Genomic DNA, 17,994 nt, shown 5'->3' with positions numbered 1-17,994 from the left:
TACCAGTGGATCACTATTCACTATGCAACACTTTCCAAGTACACACAAGCATAAAGAAACACACACAAGCAGACACACAGGTGCATACACAAGGACTGGGTTAGGGAATGACAATGACGACGTATTTAGGGTGGTAGAATTAATTTCCCGTGGCCTGGCCAAACTACATATCGTGCTCCAGTGATGCTCAGCCTCTGGCCTGGTCCCTCGGGTTTGGCTCAACACCACCTGGAAAGGTTTCTTGCTGTGGGAGTGGTAAATATCAAATTTCATTGCCCAGCAACAGTGACTTCAGTGTTTCCCCTAGATCAGTTGTCTTGGAGGGGTGGTGTGGGTGGATGGGGTGGGGGGAACATTGACGGAGCAATGTGCGAATGGATTTGGTATATGGCACACATTTTAATTTAATATTAGCTAATAAGTAAGATAAACATTCAGAAAAGGATTAACAATAAGGTTTCGGATATTTTCTTTAATTTTCCTGAGATTGGCCCCCAACAGTTCTGTTGTTTTACATTTTATCCTTCAGGAAACATGATGAGCAACATGACCAGCATCACTGTGAAGACTAAAAATAAACACCAACATTGTCGCTTATAATTAATCTTTACAGTTTATGCATAGAGCCATGCTTGCATAGGACCTTGCTTCAGTGCAGGACTTGGGGAGACATTACAGATTTGGCTGCTTCTCACAGCTTGATGGACTATTCCTGACTTAAACATTGTAAATCGAACATAAGGCAAAATAAGTTAAAAAACAGTGTGTATAGATGTTGAGAAATAATCACATAATATTCAAGAATGGATGATATTCTACAACATGCTTGCATGTATTATAAAGTTTTGTGAAGCATCTGACATATACATAATTTTTTTATGCAGAAATAACATAACATTCATAAACTACACATAATTATGGGAGATCACCTTAAATGTAAAGTTTAGTTCTTAATATATTTATATATATATATATTATTACAAAAACTAATTAATGTTATCAATAATTCTTTATCAGTCAGGTGGCCCGATATGTCCGATATTTGAGGTGGGCCACCCTCCTTAAATAACAGTAGGAGAAATACTGAGCCTGAAAAAAACTGCTCTTGTGTTGATGACGTGTTCACTGTAATTACTGTCTGACAATGTAGTCTACATGAGAACAGTATTTCATCGCCCTTGCCAATATAATTATGCTTTATTATAAAAAAAAAAAGGTCAGCAGTGATTATAAAATAAGATGGCCTTCTGTTAAGTTACTGAAGAGAGACAAAAAGAAGAAAAGCCAACTCTGCAGACTCCAGTCAATGGATATTTCACATTTCAGTATTTGACCTTCTGCAAAACATAAAAAGGAAGGAAGTAGTCAAAAGAACATTGACCATTTTACCAAGAGGAATGTGTTTTGGAATCTTTATAAGCATTAGTTTAGCAGACAGTTTGAAAATTCAAAAATAAAAAGATCAAATGCATATGAGATAATCAAGACTCTGCCATGGTGCTCAGTGTAATTAAGTGCAAAAGTTGAGGATGCCTCAAAGCCCTTGAGTGAAAGTGACCTATTTTGGGCTTTTTATCCTGAGTGAATGTGTATAACGTGACTTTGTTTGCATAAACACCATAATCTAATTATCATACACTAATCTAATTATAAACCTTACTTTGATTCTAAGAGTAATTTGATTAAGCTCTCTACATGCATAGCAGAAGAAGATTTATCTTAATATACCCATCTTCATGCAATCTTGCATACTGTGTTGATTGAATTTGTTGTCATGTATCTTTTCAGCCCTCATAAAATGCAAACGCATGTCTTGTTGGTTGTTCTTTTCAGCATCTCCGATGTAAAAATTGTGCAGTTTGTCCAGCTATGAAAAAAGACAGTAGCTCTAAAAGTGGATTGTCTCACATACTGGGCAAGCTGCACAGCTTGTGGGAGCTCAGATGGACAGGCTTAGTTGCCGTATGGTGTTTACATCGCTCAACAATCTTTCAACAATGCTACTAATTTCAGATCTCCATGTTTTAATCCTACAGTGAACACTCTTTATATGAGCAAAATTAAAGAAACAGTGGATTAAGTTGTGTGCATGGCTTTAATTAAATTGCAGTACTCTCATGATCACGTTTAACTTGATGTACAGATAGCAACTGTCAGATAAAGTTTGTGCTTATCTGTCCTTCTCTGCCTTTCTCAGTCCTTCTCAGTGTCTCTGTTTCTTTCTGCAACCTCTTTCCTCACCCATGAGTCCCCCTGATGGCTTTCTCTTCCTGTGTCTCCCCCTCCATTCCTTTTATTCTTCCTTCCACCTCTCTTCTCCTGTCAACTCTCATCTCGCCCCCCCTTGTCCCTAATTCTGCACCTCTGCTTTCGTCTCCTTCCTAACTCACCTTCTTACCTCTCATCTCCACTTCTTTTCTCCTGGCTCCTCTTGTCACCCCAATTGCCCTTTCTGCTCCTCCTTTCTACCCATCCCTCTCTTGTCTCCTGTCTCTTTGCCTCTCTTGTCTTCTTCTGCGTGACCTGACATTGCCTCCCTAAAACACCATGACACCTCTCTGACTCCCCCCCCCTTCTATCTCTTCCTCTCCTCTATGTTGGCTCCAGCAAATAATAAGGTGGGTTCCCGAAAGATTTTCACAATTTGTCAAAGACTATCAAAGGTGTGGCTTAATAGTGGGCTAAATTTGCATAGAAATGCCCAGACAATAGACTTGTATTCCCAAATTATACTTCGGGCTAAAAGAAATTGGATTTAAAAATTGATGCCCCCAGAGAAACAGTGTGAAGGTCACTGGTATAACCTATAAACCCCAATGTTGCAAATAGATCCACAGGAAAATAGTCTGCATCATGAACGTGTTTGCAAGCTCTCTATGAGAGTCATTTGGCCTATGAATGTGTCTGGTAATGGATTCTCTGGAGTCCTCCCTGACTCTGAAATAAGTGGTTGATGTGATTTTTGCAGCAAAGACGAGTTTGCAGGCTTTCCATTTGAAACCTGTATTCTGAACAGTGCATGCATGTTTGCAAGCTTGCTGTCCCTGTGGTTTGCTGGCACATGGATACTTTTTCTCTGCACATTAACACACCTGATAATCAGTGGAATAGTGTGAAACCATTGGCAGTAATGTGTAATGTGTCAGCCACTCTTGCCTGTACACCTGCGTTTTATGCACTTGTATCACAGCTCACAAAAACATAGCCCCATAGTGCTACTTATGGTAAATGGCCTACACTTGCATAGCACCTTTGTAGACCTCTTCAAGCACTTGAACACTACATTCACATTGACCTGTTCACAAATCATTCATACCCTGATGGGTGGCTGCCAATTTTCCATCAGGACGAAACTAATACACATGCACTCACACCAAAGCAGAGCTTTGGAGCAATTTGGAATTAAGCGTCTTGACCAAGGACACTTCCACATATGGACTGGATAGAACCAACAATCTTGATTGGTGGACGACCCACTCTGCCTCTGAGCCGCCCCTAGTGGTCCATGGCTCTACGGAGTCATGGAGGCTCTGACTGCTGAGGTGTTTCTCCAAACAGGCCTACAGTCATTACTGACAGCAACACAAGACCTATTTGAATTTCTAGACAAACCTGGGCAGAGGACTTTGATGCAAAAGCCTGCCTCTCTTTTTGTGTGTGTTTACACATTTGAAATAATCTGATATGTGTGTCTGTTGTGTGTGTGCGTGGGTGAGAGAAACAGAAAAGGGGTGTCTGCTTGTGTTCAAGGTCATCGCTCCATTTCCTATTCGGGATGGTGCTGCTATCCCAGCATCCTCTCTGCCAGCAGCATTGATTAGCACTCTGCAAGTATAACATTACGCACTCACGCAAACACACACATACACACACACACACACACACACACACACACACACACACACACACACACACACACACACACACACACACACACACACACACACACACAAACACAATTAAACTCTTTTTGTCTCTTACACTGCTTCCTTAGCATCTCTCAAACAAATGTTAATACTTTGAGCAAAGCTAGAAAATGCTTCACTGTTCAGGTTTCTCATGTGGAGACACACACAAACGTGATGTGTTATATTTCTATAGACTGAGGACAGACAGAAGACTGCGAAGTTGAGCCAAGTGAAAAAACGAACCAATTTCAACACTGTGCAGAATGAGTAAATTTTGATGGATGATGTTGGAGAAATTGGGTTTGTATCTCTGGGACTAACCTGGACACATTCCAGTGGTACAGTACTTAGCTGTTTCTCTCCATTAAATCAAACAAAATCAGCAGGTTGGCCATACCTGTCACAAAGAAGCCTGCAGGCCACATAGGGCAGAAGGACTGTTATTTTGGTTAAAAAATAGTGTGGTGCAGAAATCGAGTGCGCAAAGCAATGTCATGCATTTCCAGGAACATGTGTGTGAAAATGTGTCAAAAAAAACCTTCATAAACCAATAAAAATTATAACGGTATAACCGCTACCCCCAATATGGATACAACAAAAATACATGTAGCATGAGACTTAGACTAAGTCATTTACCTTTGTGGGTTGACAATGGATGTGTAGGCCCATAATATGTTGTAAAATACTTAAAAATGCAGCAGAGATTACTTAATCATTTGATTTTTAATATTATATTCTCCAAATATTGCAGGCTAATACATTTTTTAAGCTCCCTGGCACATTTTCCTTCTCTAATTCTTAGGATATGTTATTATTTATAATGATATGAGAGTATACTCCTTGAGAAAATGGGTGGTGATTCTATTTAAGTATGTTTATTTAACCACATGCCTTCCTTCATCCGTTTCTGGTGTGCATGTGTTTGGTTGTAGTTAAAAAAAAAGGTTCAAGAAATCTTCTTTCAGAAATGAAAGCTAATACTTTTCCTCATGGTGTGTACTCATTCAAATGATCAAATTATTCAAATATGAATTATCAAAATATTCAATGGTCACAGGATGATGAAAATTAGCATGGAGGAAGACCAAATAATAATAATTTCAGTGACAACAAATACATTTCCACTCATATGGTTTAGGTTGTGCTAAATACATTATGTGCGAATGAGATGCTCCAATGTGCTCAGGATTGAAGAAGAGTCTTCATATCTCTCTGTTGCATTGCTGCAGTACTGTTGAGTGTATGCTGATGTGTTTCATGTGTTTCTGCACAGTGCCAGATAAAATGATGATGCGTTGGTGTTGATCACAGGATTCATGACATTGTTAAAGTGGGGTAGGAGGGCTGAGTATGGGAAAAGGGATTTCATCTTGCCAAATTATCGCTGAAACTTTGGCTGACTGTTACGCTCCCATGACATATGGTGTTGGCTGCTGAAACACCAAGCACACTGCAATGACTCAGGACACATATAGCTTCTATAACTGTCAGTATTTAATATGTATATACTGACAGTATATACAGTTGGCTTAAGTGTTAATCATATACACATATGGTCTCCGAATTGCAGAATTAATCTAGATCATATTGGATGATGGATGTTTGGAAGTATTTGTGTCACACCTTGGCATCTGGGCAGAATTAACCGGCTGCTAAATCGACGCGCCTACGGTGATCTGATTCCAGGCACTCTGCGACATTGCTTAACTCCAGCTCAAGCCTGACAAAATTAATTTTCAGTGCCTCTAAAAACAAATCCTTGACATGCAGGAGATTGGTAAATGACAGACTTTGAATAGCCCCATCCACCATTACCATGAATTTGGTCAAGGCTGTCAAGTAAGTGGACCTAAGAGCATGCAACATGTCATGTTGAGAGAGACTAGCAAGACATGTTGAGAAAGATATGGAGAGACAGAGAGGCAGAGAGACAGATGAAGAGACAGATAGATGGACAGATAAATAAAAAGACAGGGGAGAGAGACAGAAAGAGAAAGACGGAGAGAGAGAGACAGCGAGATCGTTATATTTAAGATGCTCTACTTGGTTTCAAGGGCAACTGATTCTGAAACAACAAAATATAAAACTTGCGTGTGTGTTTGTGTGTGTGTGTGTGTGTGCATGTGTATTAGTGTGTGTAGTGTTAGGCTAGGATTACAGGCACTTAGCTCACAGCGATATACTACTCTCATAGGCGCAAGCACACCTCTCTGCATACTGATTAGACACAAGTGCCTGTGTGAGAAGAAGAGTTTCCGTGAGTGTGTATCTTTGTGGATGTGTGTCTGTAAGGAGTGACAGTGTGTTTGAGTCGGTTTGTGTGTGAACATGAATGTAGGCTACATCTGTGTGTGTTGGTGTGCGTGAGACTGCTGTTGTCAGCCCTGCAGCAACTGATAAAAACATAACAAATTCTTCCACACACTCACATATTGGAAAATCAGCCATTAGCTTTCTCTGAAAATTTTCCATTACCATTTAGAAATTAGCATTTTAGCTATTAGCTTCTTTCACAAATTGCCAATGGAAATTAGTATATTAGCACTTAGTGTTGTGAGCCAGTTGCTATGGAATCAGGCAGCATGGCCTAGTTTTCAGAGAGACCACTCTGCAACACAAGGGTCAGTGGTTTATATCCTGCAACAGCCACTGCACCGATTTAGATTAACAACACATTATATATGTTTTTGTATATATGTTTTTGCAGTTCACTCATTTTGAGCCAGTTTAGATTAATGTAAATACAAGATACTTAGATAAAATAATATTATATTGTTTGAACTTTGCCTAAAAACAAGCATCATTTGATTTCTAATTGTCTGGGTGTTCATTGTGCCCACAGTTTATAAAGATCTCATTTGCACACTTTCACATAGGCTATATTGCTGTTTGGAAATGATATTATGAGTCGTGGGACTTCTTAGGGACACTCTCATTATCCAAGTCATCCTCCAATGCATCCCTAAGTTGGCAAGTAATCATCTGAATATTTATCTGTCCTCGTTTTCTTCCATTTTGAGATTGATCTTTGGTTGTTACATACAACAGTGACTATGTACATTGTGACAAATCCAATCTAATCAAAGATCAAGACCAAAATCGCTAATAAAGTGTGCATTATAGTTTTAAAATGCAATAACAAGAACAATAATGACAACCCTCAAGATGAAGAGGGACAGAAGACGGAGACAGAAATAGATTCCAGGTAGGAACAGATATAACAATGCAAAGAAGTCATGCAAACTTTTCCCACATTATAAATCCACTCCACTGGTATGGTTTTCCATCTCAGTCGGTGTGCAGATGTGACTGACAACTAAAGTAATAGGTCGACCCTAAAAGTGATTGAATGCAATTCGACACAGAAAAAAGATTAAAATAAGATATGAAACCGCTTCAGATACAAATACTTTAAAACAGTAGATGCAAATTCAATTAATAACTGCATAGAATAGCTAGGAAACCCAAGAAATGATTGCCATTGGCATCATTAGTGAAAAAGCTCCAGAGGCATTTGTATACAGATCCTGGCAAGGATTATCAGTGTGCACATGCTGCCTCGAAAAGGCCTTGGGAACACACCGTAAGAAAGGACAACTGACAATAGATTCCTGCCAGTTGAAAAAGAAACAGCTGGGCTTGAGTCACTGTCTGCTATGTGCTAACAGTGCTAATGGGATTCACACTAAAGTAAGTGTGTTGTCAAGATGACCTCAAAATAATGTACCCTACCTCTCACATTAAGGGTTATAATGTGCTTCACATTCTTCTCTGATAAAAGCAAATTCTTTGGTAAAAAGGAGCTAAACTTACTGCTATACATTGTGAAGTTGTCATTAAAAGTGCTTAGTATGCGGCCTGTTCAACTGTTTTAATGTCATTTCAATGTGTCTCTTCCCTCCATGATGATCATCATTCTGATAAGACAGATAAATAAAGGCTGTTTACAAAGACAGGCAATGGTAACACTACTGTTTACAGTGATATTTTGTCAACATCAAGCTTCAGGGGTTTTCATGGGGACAAAGAGGACAAATATCTGCAGATGCTACTGTATATATACAGAAAGACAAGACACAATGCTAAAGCTACACACATGCATTCATTATTATGAATGTATGCACTTACATGCAAACAAGCACAGACAAAGACACATGTGAATGAAAGTGTCAGTGGTTGGTATCCAGTCTTTGCACTGAACCAAACAATGAAAATAACCTTCTACAGCCGTAAAGGGTAAACACAGATCCATCTCATCCACTGTATGGGAGACAGCCTTTTCACAAGGGAAAGAGCTTCAATGATGAGGTCTAACTGATGGGTTTGGGAAATGTACATAAGGTTAACTTTCCCTCCCACACAAGGTTCACGATAGGTTACTGAGCCCAAACAGATGTCAAAATGCTATTTTTTATGGCCTCCAGCCAAAACTGCACATGAGAAACGGCATCTGAAACACATAAAACCTATGATTTCCTCAAATAAGAAGTTAAAGCCAGGAAATATTTGGCATTTTTACTTAAGAAATATCATGAAGTACTTGATGAAACACATGACTAGTTGAAAATGACAAAAATGTCATTGATTATTTAGGTTTAAGCTCTTGCTCCAACCATACTATAGGCCATGCTGTGTGAATGTACAAATATAGTCAAACACATATTATACTATCAGCATCCACTGACACCAAGCCAGCAACATGTAACACTCTTTTTGCCCCATAACACACTGAATTCCTTAAGTAAAGTAGCATGGCTGTCATTTCCCTTGAGAAAGCAGGAGATGATGCATTATTTCTGATAGTGAAGTATCCAACTGAAAGGCATTCTGCAGTCATCTCCATTCATCTTCATATCTGACAGGCAGGCAATCATGGATTGACTTTTGCAATGTTGCACATCCACTTCAAGGCGTAAGAGTTGTGCTTTCTGCAATGTCCCTCTGAGCATTGCATCATTTTAAACAAGTCTTTTCATGACTTCTTCTGACATGAACAAGGTGTCTTGTGCACTCCAAAACTTCTACTGTACTATTCTGTGTGACTAACTGAAGAGAATGAGCAGTTTTTAAACTCGGGATGCTTCTATTATAGAAAATAAGGTTGATTCAAAATATTTGTTAATGTGTTCATGTCAGGCTTTGTCATGTTTGAAATGTGATTTTCTGTGTATTTTCTACAAATATATGACATTCGTGGCTTAATTCTATACAGGTATCTCTTTATACAATACTGTACTGTACAGTGCTTTGACTCCTAAAATTGCTAGAAACAATGGGCTGGGAGAAAACTGACTTTATTTAGGGTCAGTTAAGAATCTTCAGTTATCCGTAACATCAGAGAAAGCTTGGCTCCAGGCTGTACCTCTGAATGTCACCGCTCTCCTCTCAGTACGAAACTACAATCATATTATCAGCCTGGCTGCTTGAAAAGACCCATGGTGTGAGAAACATCAACACACTGACCTCAGCATGCTGTATGAGACTCCCGAGTTAATTCAGCAAGTAAATAACTACGCAGTTATACATTACAGGAGCCGAGACACCAGTCAGACTAAATGACACACTACCAGTCACCACCACATTATCCCCCAAAGGCCAACAATCTAAATCTGAGCAATAAATATTGGTCGTAAATACTCCTAAGAAGGTGATTTTTCACAGCAGTAAGGTTCTGTATTTGCCTCCAGTTCAAAATAGAAGCTCGACAGAAAAAAAATCTGAATGGCCATATGCTCACTTAAAAAAATCTGCTGTTGTTGCTCATAGACTATATCTGGACTGAGTGCCTGATTGCTTCTCTGGCAAATCATTACTATTGATTATTGACAATTAACTTTCTTCACTTTATACATTTTTGCATGAATGTTGGCTTATAGTATATTTAAAAAAGTACTGCCATTTTGGCAAGGACTCAAGATTTCACAGAACAAGTTTCAAACTCAGCACAGTGTTGGAGGTCGTATAAAAGCAGAGTAAAAGAACATAAATAAAAGTTGGTTTTTGTTTGTTTTATCCTTCATAATTATCTGTCTTTGACAATTAAGAGTGGTTTGTTTTTATTTAATGTATAAATAAATGACAATGACATACAATTGTCAAAATGAAAATAACCTATGGTTTACTGTGGCATGCTGTACATAAGTAACAGAACATGTGATTAAGTGCATGAGGTGAAAGGTGACCAGCAGGAGACGATAAGCTACCAGTGAGAGATATCAGTGAAAAACTGCCAGTTGGTGAGAAGCATCCTTCAGCTTCTGCGTCTTACACACATATATACATATGGATACAAATGAGTGAGCAGGATGGTGTGCTCCTGTATAGACACACTAAACACTTTCCTAAAAGCCGCTGCACGGCCATTATTACTTCCAAATCAATTACACACGCACACACGCTAATATCCCTGACCATGATTAGATTCAAATTGGTTACAGCAACAGCAATGGTTGATCAATACCCTAATTTACCAGCAATCAATGAGCAGCCAGAGCAAAAAAATATTGTTATGAGAGACCCATCTGAAAACACATGAGAAAATAATAGAAAAACATGGAGAGCTGTTAAAAATCTAACTAGCACACATCAGTTAATTTGTCTTTAAAATACAAGGCCCGTGTAAAAGGACTGCACATGCACATACGCAACACACACATACACCGTCTCTCTCACACACACACACACACACACACACACAAACACACACACACACACACGCTAACATCACGCTAAGATTTTATTTATTTATTTTTTCCAAGGAAAATTGCTACACTTGAAGAACAAGAGATAAAAAATGTGCTTTATATCTGTAATAATATTTTCATTTTATTACTTGTTCTTATTTGAGTTCTAACTTATTTTTATCACCTGTTCTAACTTTTTATTACTGCACTCCAAGTGTGCTTAAACTGTTCCATAAACTCAGCAGTTATGTGACTACACTGTCTTGAAATGCCAGGTCAGAAATGTCAAATGAATCCTTTCCTTTTCCCAAAGTATGGATTAGAACCATGATCACATATGTTACAACCACCCAAAATACAGTGGGGCTCTGACCTGCCTCCACAGGTTAGCTCACCACGCTGCACCCTGTTGCAGAAAGTGGGTTCTCTGATGCCCTACCACTTTACATCTATTTGGATATGTCAGCTGTAACCTGTTCCTGTATTTGTGCCATGAAGTCATGCAAGGCATTTTTTTAATGTCCAGGCCATTTGTTCTAAACCTTCATATCCACTCCTGAATTTTGTTTAATTTTCACCAGCTAAGTGCATGTCTGTTTCACATGTGAAAAGGTCCCGTACCCTTCTGCAATTTAACACTGAACTATGACTCAGTTCTCCATTGCAATTCAGAAACTGGTCTGAAAAATACAATTTTGAATCTGACCCTGATAAACAGACAGTTCTGCTATGTCCACTTCATCGCATTTCTCAGCGACACAATGACTGCGACATGCACACATATAAATCAATGCAGAAATTCAGTGAATAAAGTGACTCACCAAATGGTTGGTGGTTCGGATCCCTCCACTTCCAGGTAGTCATACTTCTCCTCTGTCTGGAAGTCTGTAAAGATGACAGAGATGGTGTCTCCAGGTTCGGCCAACAGGATCCAAGTACAGTCGGCCTGGTTACCATAGTTGCCGGGGTAACCGGGACTGGTCACCACCCCACTGCCGCCCCTCACAGTGCCCCCACATGTGTCCTCAGCTGTCAATCAAATCAGAGTGACAAATAGAAAACCTGGGTTAGGGAGAGGAGGAGGGACCGAGGGGCGGACTTTTTTTTTTTAAATTAAATTTCTCGTTTTTTTGGATGAATTATTTTGTTTTTCACAGCTATTTGGGATGGGGCCGGTCAATTAACAAATGTATCAATTCAGTTTATTTACCAAATTAGCAATTAGGATCTAATTCACAATAGACTTTATCAATGGCATTATTTCTCACCCACTCAAGTACATTACAGGCCAGCCAGCCCTACTCCCCACCTCTCTCCCTCTATGAGGTGACTTTTCTTAGTTACCTTAATTTTAGTATATTACAGGTATGCTCTTTGCTCTCAACTCCTAATGTTATTTTGTGGCTTGAATGTTAGAAATGGATGACTTTCTCATGACACATAAACTGTCGAGTCATTTTAGCAAACCATATTGTGAAAATATGGAGCTTTTACAAAACACTTCAGATAAGAAGTAGATTTGAAAAATGGCATATTCATTGTAATGTATAAACAGTCCTTGTTTTGAGGACTATCAGTTCTCTGCCATTAAGCCAGTAGATTTTGTTTTAGCCGGTTAGAATCAGGGGTGGGATTTAGGGGTTAGGCTGCAGTTCCTGTCACACTCAGAGCCGCTGTCCTCTCCTCCAATAACAGTATGGTTTCCTTTTCTCCAATCACAGATCTCCGCTCTGGTCTCCTCCAATCGCCACCAAGGAACTTTAGTTTCCCAATTAGCTGGTTTAGTGTCAGTCTATAAATGAATCTTCGCTTAGTTTCAAAACAGACCAGACGTGATAAATTTGCCTAGTTTCTAGTCTCTAATTGTTGATCACATCTGATTGATAGTAATATTCATGATTGATAGTAGTACTGATTACTGTATAACAGATAAAGACACATGGATTGCGCTGTGCACACGGCATAAATTATACACATATAATTTATACAGATACACTCACAGAGAAAGAACATACCACATTGGATCTTGTGTCACTGGGACATTGGTTGTATGGCAAGTTATTCAAGGAAGCTGTGCTCAATTCACTTTTTCAAAATACTGAATTCATACTAGTATGAATATGTGACTGTTTACATACCCAATCTAGAGGAAAGGCATGTCTTAACATTTTAAAATGTATTTATCAAAAGCAAATCAAGCCCAGCCAAGTATCCACTGCCCCAGTGATAAAAGATACAATGTTGAACCTTTTTTTCTGAGAGCGTACAAGTCCAACTGTAAACATGGTATAAATTATACCTGTATAATTTATAGTTATACATAAAAGAGGCAATACTGTATGTAACACACTCTTACAGCAGACATGTATTTTCCTACCCACCAGTGAGTGCAATTTAGGGTTACACGTAATTAATGTTACTTTACAACACATTACAAGTTGATATTATCAGCATTTACTGAAGACAGAGGAACACCAGTTACGTGTTGTCCTTAAACTGCACTCACTGATAAGCTGAAAAAGACACATCCTTTATAAGAGTGTAGACAGCCGCTGTCAGGTATACATGCACATACTTTGGGCTCATCCAGGCAGTGCTGCCTTGGGGTATGCATGTACAGATGACAGAGATAAGGTACGGACCAAGCCAGACTCCACCCACAAGAGCGGTAAAGAGAATAACTGTGGTCCAAGACTAACATTCAGCAACAGACAATAACTAATAGAAATGAATAGAAACATTAGCAAAGGATATTAAAAATTGGACGGAACAGAGTGCACTGAGTAGAGACAGGAAGTACACAGAGGATAACAGGAGAACATAAATAGATAGGAACAAACAGAAAAACAGAACTAGAGTGAAACAAAAATTACAGAAAGTAAACTGAAATGGACAAAGGGTTGATATCAGATAAGTATCAGATAGGAAACAAGGAACAGGATGAAACAAAATAAGTGATTTGAAATGGATTTCAAGATAGACAGAACTTTTTTTTCAATAGATCAGAGAATGGAATTAGGAACAACACATGACTGATTTCGACTGTTGTTGTCTTATGAAGAATGATACTTGTGTGACTTGAGTGACACAAGCTGGTGACAAGACATGCACTGTCCCAAACTACAGGTGCTGATGTATTGAAAACTGAAGTACAGGAAATGCATTATCTATTAATTAACAATTCATTCATTCAAACAGATTGACCATTCAGACAGACAGGCAGACGTGCAGGCAAACAGGCACTTACAGACAGACCATTCCTCTCTCAAGATAGACATCCACTCCACAGCTAGACAGTTGAGGAGATTTGTGTAAATGACCCAACACCCTGAACCAAGACCTGCTGAGACCCCATCACATTTGCAGGAGAGCAATGATGCAGTCTTCTGTGTGTGTGTGTGCGTGTGTGTTTGGATGTGTGTGTCTGCACCGTAGGAGAGGGTGCTGCTTGCAGGATGACAGCTGTCACAGGTTTATCATGACAACAGGACGTCCACAAGCACTGGTGGACACGCACCCGCGTGCACACCAACACACACACAAATGCATCCGCTAGACATACACACACCTGCTCCAGCCCTCCAGCATATTGACGTACCAGTGACACTTGACAGACAGGTGGAAAGACCTCAGGGTGCACTGATGTGGTGCTCTTATTAAAGCAGAGGAAATTAACTTCTAGAATAAAAAAGGATTACTAAACAAGGAAGCGGTGCTCTTATGTTCATTCGACCTTTGGTGAATTTGACATTATGTAGCTGTAGTATTAAAGGCACTCAGCCATGATGTGCTGTTGCTTGTTGTCACTCAGAAACCATTACTGTGACCTATAGCATAGAAACAATATTATTACTTTAATAATAAGCAGACTTGAATAATGACGTAGATCTAAACGACACCATGTGATAATTTTAGATGCAATTAGGATCCTCACCAATTCTGTTGTGTGTCATTTAGTAATGGCTGGGCTGTGCAGAGACTGCTTCAGGAGCAGCTGCTTTAATGAAAAGTGACATTCATCATGTGTTCACATACGTATAACCAACACTGACTCTTCTGTTAAATATGTGTGCATCAGACATGACATGGAACCAGTCAGTTTTCCAGGCTCCACCTGCTAATTTTGGATGCTGCTCTGTACAGCTCCATCAATCATGATGGGACGTCTGTGTGACAGTGTTAAATATTACTATGTCTACCTCGCATCATTTTCTGATCCCATCACCTCCCTTTTTAATGGCTGCAGTATGAAATTAAACGAATATGCCACTAATAAAACAAGAAGTGTGTCTCACCATTAAAAGCAGGTCACAAAGAACTATGTGTCCTATTGTTGTTGTACTGACTGTGCTGTAGCTTGATTTTAAGCACATTGTATTGAATTAAGTATCCTCTAATTTTGGAATACTGCACCAACTGAGATGAGTCGAAGGATTGAAATTTCATTATGTACTAGTGTGATCAGCTTATAGCAGAAATCTTTAAATCCAATAAGCATTTAAATTAATCTGTGGCTGACAACTGTGGGGCACTGAGGTCACTGCAGCCACATCCAACACATGAATGGAGTTTGCTAAAAATGATATATAATTGATTACAAAATTTTTGCAAGATGATTGATAGTGAAGTGACATTTAGTGAAAAACCCTGTTCATTCGAGGTTGAATACTGTTGATGCTGCATTATTGATTATGCTTATCCCAGTCTCCCAGTTAGAGCAGCAAATTAACACTATAAAACATTGTTTTACTATAGCGGACTGCCCCTGACCGTTGCTGTATTTTCTTGATATTAATGTCTTAATTCAAATGATAGGAGACATTTGCCGTTGCAGTAGATTGTATTGACAAACATCCAGTACTTCAGTGACAAACACCATGTCACTTTGTTTTCAAAGTTTCATTATTTCTGAGGTATCACACATGGACACACATATTAATGGGTTATTAGTATGTGGGTTTAAAAAACAATCCCAAATATTGGTTTGTCTAAAGTATCACGTGAAAGATTTAGACAACGCCAGGATACATGAGCATTAGGAGAAAAATCATCTTTCACATTAGGATTTCTTCTACCGATTTCATCATGGGGACCAACTTGAGTAACTCCACGGGTAAGTGAGGGCTTCGCTATCTGGCTGCACTGTTCTGCTGTGTTTGTTCTCTGCTTTTATTTCATACGGCAACCTGGGGAGATGAACTCATGCTCATGCCCCAGAGCGCTGACCCACAGGAGGAGGGAAAGTGTGTGTGGAGGAGGGCGCTATATGTGTTAGTTTGAGTGTTACTCTGTATGTGTGTGAGAGGAGGAGAGAGGGAAAGAGAGAGGTAGTGTTGGCCATGTTGCCTTCATTTCTTATCACATCAGTGAGCCAGTGTTGCCCTTTTTTTGCCTTTCTGTCCTTCTCCCTCTCTCTAGCTGTTATTGTAGCACCAACTCTCTTCTCCTCCCTACTGGTCTCTGCTCGCTAAGCCCCTCCTCTTCCCATTTCTACATCAAGATTATTTTTATAGTAAAACAGCATGCCTCCTCCTCCTCTATTCTTCCCTCATCTCTTCCTCTTTACCCTCCTCCTCTCTCCTTCTGTTCTCCCCTCCATGCTTTCTTCTTTCTTCCTCATTCATCCTAGCCTCTCACCCAATCACTCTCCTTCCTCGTCACTCCCTCTAACTGTCCCCATCTCACCCTTCCTCACTCCTTCTCTCTCATGGCCTGGGGTGCTTTGATCACTCGTTCTTAGCCTCCTTATCCTGCCTCCCTCTCTCCCATCCGTTCATCCCCTCTTCCCCACTGTGCTGTCATCAATATCGCAGTCATCTGAGGATTCCCTCTTTATCCTTCTCTGTCTCGCTGTGTCTTTCTTTAAGATCTTACTCTCTCTGCATTTCACTCTCCGTCTCTTGCTCTCTCCCTCTCTTTATGCTGATTGATTTTCTGTTTAATGGCTTTTCTGGCCTCATCTTGTTCTCTCCTCTCTTTTCCTCTTGCCATTTCTTCCCCCTCTTCCATCCCTCCTGTCCCATAACTCCGTTCCTTCCCTGCATCACTTTGATAGGCAGATCACTATCACTATCAGATTCGTACACACACACACACACAGAACCATCTCCATTTGTCACACACACACACACACACACACACACACACACACACACACACACTCAGACTTCAATCACAGAAGACCCAGTGTGCTGTCAGCCTCTAAGGATTATGGGCCATCTACATCATCCTCTCCTCTCCTCTGTCTTCAGGCTGTATCCATCCATCCCTTCTGCTCTCTTATCTACATCCACCCACCCATACATCAACCTCTTGCCCCCCATATGCTGTAAAGCTGAATATATATAGCTACCCCCCTTTCTACCTCATCACTCCCTCCATACCTTTAATACCTCGGTTTACCTGCCATGAATGCCTGAAGAGACAAGAGGAAGACTGTTTGACACGTGCTCACAAATGATCTTGCATTTATTTTTAAGAAATTTCCTCCTGGTCTTAGGAATAACCGGATACTCAAGTTTCCTCTGCAGCTGCACTCTGTGCCATGCTGCCTGAAAGCACGGAGGACGCAATTTCACTTGTGGTCTCAATGTCACTTTCACCATCCAGTCATGCCAGAATGCATTAAGTAACAGTTCTGGATGCATAAGAATAGGACCTTACAGATGGATCCATCAGATCTGCAAAACTAATAATGGAATTGGTGGCATTGTGAACAGAATCCAACTTAGCTTTTGGATGCACGCCAGTAACAGTGTGCATACAAGCAATGCAAAGGTGGGGTAGGAAAACACAGAAATGTGATTGTAACTCATACAATCTGATTTTAAGGACCAGTTTGCAGAGAAATTACATTAAACGGGTAATTGTGTTCCCCACAGTCTTGACAGTTGTGCCCTCCCTTTGGAGCAATTCTCCTAATTCTGACAAAAAAAATTGCATTGTTCAGAACTGCCCTTCATAATGAGACATAAGTGTCTTTTGATCTGATGTCCCTATTGGCAGGACAACATAATTTCTTAGTGCCTTCCAGAACATGGTTTGTTCAGGTTTAGGGACAAAAACTCAGGTAAGTGGTAGATTATGGTTTGGGTTTAAAATAACTACATGGTAAGGTTTGGGAATATTCGTTGTCATGACACGTACAATAATTTTAGTTCAACTTTAAAAGAAAACAACACTGACTGACTATAGTCAATAGTGGTCTACCATGTCAAGGACCAAACTTTGGCTTACCCAATCAACCACCTGACCTCTTCCTTCTGCAGACTTATTGACTCTATAACAATGTCACAATGTTTCCCCCTTCGCTCTCGATGGATCAAGTCAGAATTTCTAGGGCCAATGGTGGAATTTGTTGCATAAATGTAACGTGTAGTGTTTGTGTGTTTGCTCAGATGACG

The 17,994-nt window shown here is 39.8% G+C and overlaps 1 protein-coding gene across 1 annotated transcript in view; it reads right to left on the bottom strand.

Moving 5' to 3' along the window:
• Positions 1-17,994, bottom strand: part of csmd3b (CUB and Sushi multiple domains 3b) — a 322,370-nt gene that overhangs the window by 147,223 nt on the left and 157,153 nt on the right. Inside the window, exon 5 of the mRNA XM_070847130.1 lies at positions 11,413-11,620. Within this exon, the coding sequence (XP_070703231.1) occupies positions 11,413-11,620 (208 nt within the window). The remainder of the gene's footprint in view (positions 1-11,412; positions 11,621-17,994) is intronic.

The sequence above is a fragment of the Pempheris klunzingeri genome, chromosome 16, assembly GCF_042242105.1.
Source record: "Pempheris klunzingeri isolate RE-2024b chromosome 16, fPemKlu1.hap1, whole genome shotgun sequence".
Lineage (NCBI taxonomy): Eukaryota > Metazoa > Chordata > Actinopteri > Acropomatiformes > Pempheridae > Pempheris > Pempheris klunzingeri.
This window is presented reverse-complemented; position numbering and strand designations above follow the sequence as displayed.